The 7,500-nt window shown below is 50.0% G+C and overlaps 1 protein-coding gene across 1 annotated transcript in view; it reads left to right on the top strand.

The window, feature by feature from the left end:
* kcnma1a (potassium large conductance calcium-activated channel, subfamily M, alpha member 1a) overlaps nucleotides 1-7,500 on the top strand; it is a 136,793-nt gene that overhangs the window by 71,224 nt on the left and 58,069 nt on the right. The window contains exons 4-5 of the mRNA XM_062520384.1: nucleotides 1,247-1,340; nucleotides 1,555-1,666. Coding sequence (XP_062376368.1) covers nucleotides 1,247-1,340; nucleotides 1,555-1,666 — 206 coding nt within the window. The remainder of the gene's footprint in view (nucleotides 1-1,246; nucleotides 1,341-1,554; nucleotides 1,667-7,500) is intronic.

Genomic DNA, 7,500 nt, shown 5'->3' with positions numbered 1-7,500 from the left:
CGAGCCAGTTTAGTACAGAATGAGGAGAAAAGAGGGCAGAGTAGCTCTTAAAGGGATGTGTCCCTTACCCAATGTTGCATTCACCATGCGTGTGTGTGTGCGTGACCGGCATGCTGTTTTGTAAGAGTGTGTGTGTGCCTGTGTGTGTGTGTGTGTGTGTGCGTGTGTGCGCATGCGTGTGTACATGTGTGCATGTGTGCGTGCATGGGGGAAATAAGCATCTGTCACTGTTTGGAGGCAAATATTGTACAACCCCAGGATTGCGTTTTGAAAATAAATGCAAACATGAATAGGAAATCCGGTGTCTGTGACACAATCCTGGCAGGAGACCGTGCATCTTCTAGTGCACCAGAAGCTGTTTAGCTCTTTGATTCATTCTAATGGTACTTTTCTCCATATATTGGGAGCGTGATGCATGACCCTTTGTCACATTATGAAAGAGAACAAATCAGGACCAGGAAATGAAGCAGCCAGTGCTGACAGTGAGTGAGGCTCTTTACACTGATTGGCTCACACTTGCCATGACTCCAGTGGGGTTTCAGTTTGCAATATTGTTATTTTGTGTGGCATAATAGTTCATAAATAATTGAGTCCTCTGGCAAGATCAATAATAATGGCAGTCAAGAGGCCAGAGCTGCATTAACCTCTGTCCTAAGGCTGACAGTTGTTTGTGAACAAATGCCTCTTAACTTAATTGAATTGTCCAGTGCTTATTTAACCCCTTAAACATAAATATATTGATTCAGATCTACCTTTTTCGTCCTGTCCCCGATAGACATCTAATGCATCAACAGCCTATTCTGTGCTGAAGGCTAGTCCCAAGATAGTCCCTGAGCAGGCCGTCAGCGAGTGTAAATGGCCCACACGTTTATTTTGGGTGGTTTTGGTGCAGTGATGATGTGCCAGAGGCGGTGCGGAGAAGAGAACCTCGCTTGAGTCATAAGTCTCCCCCCGGGAGCTTTCAAATCCATTATCTATGAGCTGCTAGGATCTCAAGGCAAATCCGGACTGTTGACTGAGCAAAGCAATGGTTAACTCTACTTATAATGCCATAAGAACATCAGTGCTGTGGTAAAAGTAGAGGAAGAAGACTTGAGACAAATGGCACATGGCCTCCAGTATGTGCAAACTTGTTATAGTGACAGACAGTGCATTTCTCTTTTCTTGAATTTGAAAATGCTGTGCAAAATGTAGCAATTTTCTGTGCTCTTCTGACAGACTGTCAAATTGTCTTGTGTCTCCACAGCCCTATAGAATCCTGTCAGAATTTCTACCAAGATTTCACGTTACAGATAGACATGGCGTTCAACGTATTCTTCTTACTGTACTTTGGCTTGCGGGTAAGTGCATTTGATCATTTACTCCAGTAGTCCACATTTCCTTACAACAACTGAAGTGTTACTGAGTGTTACTGTGCTTACTGCGGTTTGAGAGCTGAAAATAATATGGATATGCTTGAAAAATATTACAAAAAAAATATTAATAAATATATTAAAATAATAAAAATGTATCTAGTCTGATGTTGTGTATTCTCTTGTTTTCATCTGATTGCAGTTCATAGCAGCCAATGATAAGCTGTGGTTCTGGCTGGAGGTCAACTCGGTAGTGGACTTCTTCACAGTGCCGCCAGTGTTTGTGTCGGTGTATCTGAATAGAAGCTGGCTGGGTAGGTCTCATCATCATCACCCTCTCTCTCTCTCTCTCTCTCTCTCCCTCTCCCCCCCTCTCTCTCTTCATCTCTTCCCCCTCACTCCTCCCTTTCTCTCTCTCTCCTCTCAGCCTCAAGCCTGCACAGGCAGCTCTCTGTGTGCTTATATGACATGACAGGAAAACTCCTCTCAAACACAAGCTGAATCCCAAAGCCAGCCTCCAAAACATGACTAAGACCAAAAAGTAGTCCACTAGCATCACCAGCAGCCCCTGCACGTAGAGCGCTCCCTCCCCAAAACACTCCCAAAAGCAGCTCTGAAATGCCATCTCTTGGAGGGGCCGATGAACAGCAGAGTAAACAGGGGGAGAGAGAGAGCTGAGCCACTGCAGATGAGAGGAGAGGAGAGGAGAGGAGAGGAGAGGAGAGGAGAGGAGAGGAGAGGAGAGGAGAGGACAGGACAGGACAGGACAGGACAGGACAGGACAGGACAGGAGAGGACAGGAGAGGACAGGAGAGGAGAGGAGAGGAGAGGAGAGGAGAGGAGAGGAGAGGAGAGAAGAGAAGAGGAGAGGAGAGAAGTCCTCGTCCTGACGGAGACTGATGTGTTGATCCGGCGTGCCTCGCCCATGCAACACCCTGAAATACTGCAGCGTAGGATCACATGTAGGGCACAGCCGAGCCACACCTCTCTGTCTCTCACTAGTCTGGTTCTGCTTGACTCGAGCGTGCCCACATCCTCTCCCCGTGTCTCCCCTGCCTGCCCTGTCAGTCTGCCCACATCCTCTCCCCATGTCTCCCCATGTCTCCCCTGCCTGCTCTGTCAGACTGCTCTGACTGGATGTGAGCTGATAGGAGTGCGGGCCGGGCCGGGCGCTGACCCTCCCCGCGTGTAGTCCGTGTCGGGCAGGACTGGGGGGGAGCTGTAGCCCTGTCCACCCTGTCCACCCTGTCCATCCTGCCACAGACACGGGCTCTTGGCGGCCGGGCGGGCCCTCTCCCCCCATGGTGCGAACGATTTTCAGTCACTCCGCGTGTCCGTCAGAGGAGGGTGAGCGCAGGTGAACACAGCGGAGACACACCTGAGGGGCGGGTGAGATGGAGGTGAAGGTGGGATTCTGGGGCGGCTGGCCGACAGGACAAGAGGGAGCACCAGCACTCACTCACTCACTCACTCACTCACTCACTCACTCACTCACTCACTCACTCACTCACTCACTCACTCACTCACTCACTCACTCACTCACTCACTCACTCACTCACTCACTCACTCACTCCCTCCCTCCCTCCCTCCCTCACTCACTCATCACTCTGTTACCGCTGAGCAGGACACACCACACCCTGCACACTGTCCATCACAGCATGGAGAACAGAGCTCTCTTGTGGACAGTAGAATGGGCTTATATGAGGTGGTCATGTTCAGAGTTGCAGAGTGCAGTTGGGGCCCAATAACAGTATAGCGCCGTACTCCTCTCCTGTGAATCTATATTCTTCACTCACATGGGATTACTGTGTGGATGAGGAAAACATGTACAACTATGGTCAATGATCCTGAATGATTGTCTCTCTCTGTGTGTGTGTGTGTGTGTGTGTGTGTGTGTGTGTGTGTGTGTGTGTGTGTGTGTGTGTGTGTGTGTGTGTGTGTGTGTGTGTGTGTGTGTGTGTGTGTGTGTGTGTGTGTGTGTGTGTGTGTGTGTGTGTGTGTGTGTGTGTGTGTGTTTCTGTGTCTGTGTCTGTGTCTGTGTCTGTGTCTGTGTATGTTTGTGGCCTGTGTGTATATATGTTCAGGGATGGGAGATAAGATTTTATCAATACTAATGCCATTGTCGATTCTGCTTATCGGTGCAATTCTTTATCAATTCCTTATCAGTTTTCTGTCTGAAAAAGGTAGTCCAACACTTTTAAAAATACATAGCATTGTTCCGTCTTAAAATGAGTATAAATGGGAAAAGGATAACTGATAAAGTAACAATCATAAGCATGGATGGCAAGTAGCATCATCGTGTGTAATCTGTAATTCTTGATTCCCATCCCTCTGTCTGTGTGTGTGTGCGTGTTTGTGTGTGTTTGTGTGTGTTTGTGTGGGTGTCTGTGTGTGTTTGTGTGTGTGTGTGTGTGTGTGTGTGTGTGTGTGTGTGTGTGTGTGTGTGTGTGTGTGTGTGTGTGTTTGTGTGGGTGGATGGGTGTTGATGAGTGTGTTTGCAAATAAAGCAGACATTTTTAGTTCAAAGTGGTGATGGAATGAGAACAGTTCCATAACAGAGAGGGCAAGCACAAGTCACACACACTGAACAAAGAGACTCCCAGGTGTTTGTCATCTTTTCCCCCAAAGGAAAAGCAAGGCCCCATTGTGTTGGGCTAATCCAGCACAGGCTGTCCTGCATGACCTGGGGACACTGGAAGGTTGACATTTTGGCTTAGGCAGAGATATTTAAAATAAAGATGCTCTGTGTAGACTAGAGGACACCAGTTTAGTCCAGTGCTGGTTTTAGAACTTTGATGATTTTGGAGAGACGGGTGCGCACATCCAAAAAATTGTTTAAACAGGTGCCAGACAAAAAACGTGTCAAAGAGTGAAGGTGAGGGTCTGCCCTGTGTAATGGCTTCAAAAATTCTTTATTTGTTAGCTATAAAAGGCAACGTTATTTGTTATAGCTAACAAATAAATAATTTCTGGAGCCATTACAGTGTGCAGACCATCACTTTCAGTCTTAGAACGTTGAGGGCCCGGTGATGGCACTGGAAGAGTTCCATGCAGTACTGTAGATCATGATGACGCTGGACACAGTACATTGACACTGATGAAGAACTGGAGCATTGGCCTTCGGAGGTCCTCGCACTGCACTCTCTCTCTCTCTCTCTCTCTCTCTCTCTCTCTCTCTGGGGGGGAGAAGAACCATGATGTTCACCTTCCACATGATCTAATCCATTAGGAAATGACCCTCTAACTGACACAGCGTGGCCTGGAACCACACGTTGTTCTTTTAAACGCTGCTCTTAAATGGAGCTCTTCTTCATGTGTGGCTGGCCTGCTGACCGAATGAGCATGTCCAGTAAGAGCCCCTTTTGATAGCCGGACATTGATGAAAGAGGTGCCCCAATGTGTCGTTATTGTTACCGAAAAGCAGACGCACGGCCGAGTTTCGCCTTTGAAAATAGAAATTAATCTCCTTAAACTACTTGAAGTGAGAGTTTCTCCCAGGAGGGCCCGTGAATGGATTAGCCTGCCCCGCTTGCCGCTTAAATGGCCGGTAGCGGTAACTGGCAGCCGACGATTCCTCCCCCGCCCACACAATTATCTGCCCGTGCCCACGAGCCCACTTCCCTTTTCATCTCGGCGCTCCCAAATGAAGTCGCGTCACGCTTCACGCCGCTCCTCTGCCGCTCTGCTCCACTCAAAGAGTTTTGGAGAAAATGGAGCAGCCCTCTCACTAGCAGTGTTTGGGAGAGGGTCTCGCATTTCATCATTCATTACGCTTTTGTTTGTCAGCAGAAGAGGAGCCGGCGTATAGGATGAAAGCTGTGGGTTGTGTAATGCATATATGGCTTCTACAGTACTCTGCCATAGGGTATCATCTTATCTCAAATCCCAAGACGGCCAACAGCAGGTTGTTGGTTTATCTAATAATATAATGAAATGCATTCAAACGAAAGCAAACGGATGGGGATGTATCGATCGTCCACTGGGGACTCGCAGCAGACGTTAATGAGTCGTCCCTAAAACCCACACATGCATGATGTCCTCCTCTCCAACTCCTGCTCGTCTCTCAGCCTCCCACGGTTAAGTAGCAGTGCCACCTGCTGGCGGCCGAGGGGAGTATCGCCCGGGCCGCCGCGTTTGGCCGGCCTCTCTCTCCGTCGGAGACGGGCTCAGCTGTCACCTCCGTGCAGCCGTGGTGTGTGCTCTCGCCCAGCGTCCCTTCCGAACGGCAGCCCTGACCGGAAGCGCTTCTGTCAAAAGACCACGACCGGTATTATTGCGGGAGACTAATTTCTGCGGCTTAATCCTCTTTAATACGAGGAGCCCCTCACGTGGCAGAGCCCCTGTGGAGCGGCACTACATGTTGCCAGAGCCACCGCCAGATGAATCATGGGAGGGGTGGGGGGGGAATCAAAACAGTGGCCAGTCATGAGTAATCCTGGTGCTGTGTGTGTGGCACATGCATGCACACACACCACACACACACACACACACACAGACAGGACATTATCCCTCTTTAGAAATGTTCATCCCCTGCTGATTGAGAAAAGAGACGGGTGGCGTGTGTTGCGGGCTTCTGGTGCACGTGATGCGGAGCGGCGTCCCGGGTCCCTACATGCGCTCTCTCAGCTGAATGGAGCTGCCTGAGTGGAGGCTCAGAACTCTGAATGAGCAGCTGCCCCATTCTACACATGTCTGGGAAACACACACACACACACACACGCACAAATGCACACACACACACGACAAAAGCTCTCTGATTCTCAAATGGCCCAGATTCAATGGGATTGGTCTTGATCTCTCGCTTGTTCTCTCGTTGGCGTTGCTGAGCTGTGGTGACTGGTGAAGTCCAGTGGCGGATGGACATCTGTTTCGCTGGGTTTCATCAGTCCACCGCACGGCAGCGTGGCGTCCAGTTGGGAAACCCGTCAGCCCGCCACACACACACACACACGGACACGTGGTGCGCCATTCACTCGGAGTGGAGGCCCAGTCCAAATCCACGTGGTCTGGTGCTAAGAAGGATGTTTCCTGATACATATTATCTGGCCGACTGTTGGAAGTCCATGGGGGGACTTGCTGTTGGCTTCACAAAATGTTGTTGATATTGTACGTCCACAGCCAATCAAATTAGACCCCTCCCTTTTGTGTTGGTGATGCGCCATGTTGATTGGCTGGGATTATCTGAGACTCGGTCTGAGCTTTAATGTTCCCATTAACAGAGGCAGGACCTTGTATTAACAGCAGAGTTTTTTTGTGAGTGCAAATACTGAATGGACAGTTAGAAGACTCCATTCAGTAAATCGGACAAATAGAATTAAGCGCTCAGAATCTGGGATTGCAGTGCACTGTACCTATCCCAGATCAGTTATGCAATGTAATGTTGATCTGAAACACCAACAGCGGCGCTTATGTTTAACGTTTAACTCTCAGATGCTTTTCGACATTTTTCCGACGGCAGAGAGCAGATGGTGGTTATGTACTGTACCTGTGTATCTTTTTTCTCATGTCCCTGTACAGTAACAACGGGCCCCCCTCTCCTCAGCACATTGTGTAATTCCCCCACTTCCCGGGGGCCCTAATGTGATTATTTACCACATCTGCCCTCTACCGGCCTTTCCTCACGGACGCCGGCTGCCCGTGTCTGCGCAGCAATTGTGATTAATGCAGGATTACGGTTGTCCCCTCGCATTTTGGCGTTCCCGTTTGGCCCCTCTTAAATCCCAGAGTGCCGCCGGTGCCCTGAAAGAGCTTCACCTCTGAAGTGGCACATTATTGGTGCGCCCGGGGAGTCGCACATGACGCGCGGCTGCGCCAGACACGATGGGGGCAAAGGGGGCGCGGTGCCGTGGGCTGCCCAGATTAAACCCATCGGCGCCGAGGGCTGATGCGAATCACTCGGAGGCAGACAGGCTTACGGCAGGTGACTCTCCTCGACGCGCTCGCTCGCCACGGAGCCTTTTAACGCTCGGCTTTTTCGTACGGAGCGGACTCCGTGTCGGATGCTCGCTTTCGGAACGCTTGTCGGTTTCCGTTTTTTGCGACGCACTCTTCAGGTGCAGGGTGACCGCTTGTCTCCGTTATCCCGCCGAGCGAGAAGCTCCTTGACCTCATCTTCCCGAGCGGTCCAGACGGACGTTTTGTTTTTCGG

The sequence above is a fragment of the Sardina pilchardus genome, chromosome 18 (genome assembly GCF_963854185.1).
Source record: "Sardina pilchardus chromosome 18, fSarPil1.1, whole genome shotgun sequence".
NCBI classification, from domain to species: domain Eukaryota; kingdom Metazoa; phylum Chordata; class Actinopteri; order Clupeiformes; family Clupeidae; genus Sardina; species Sardina pilchardus.
Note: the sequence above shows the minus strand (reverse complement) of the source record. Positions and strands in the feature narration are given on the sequence as shown.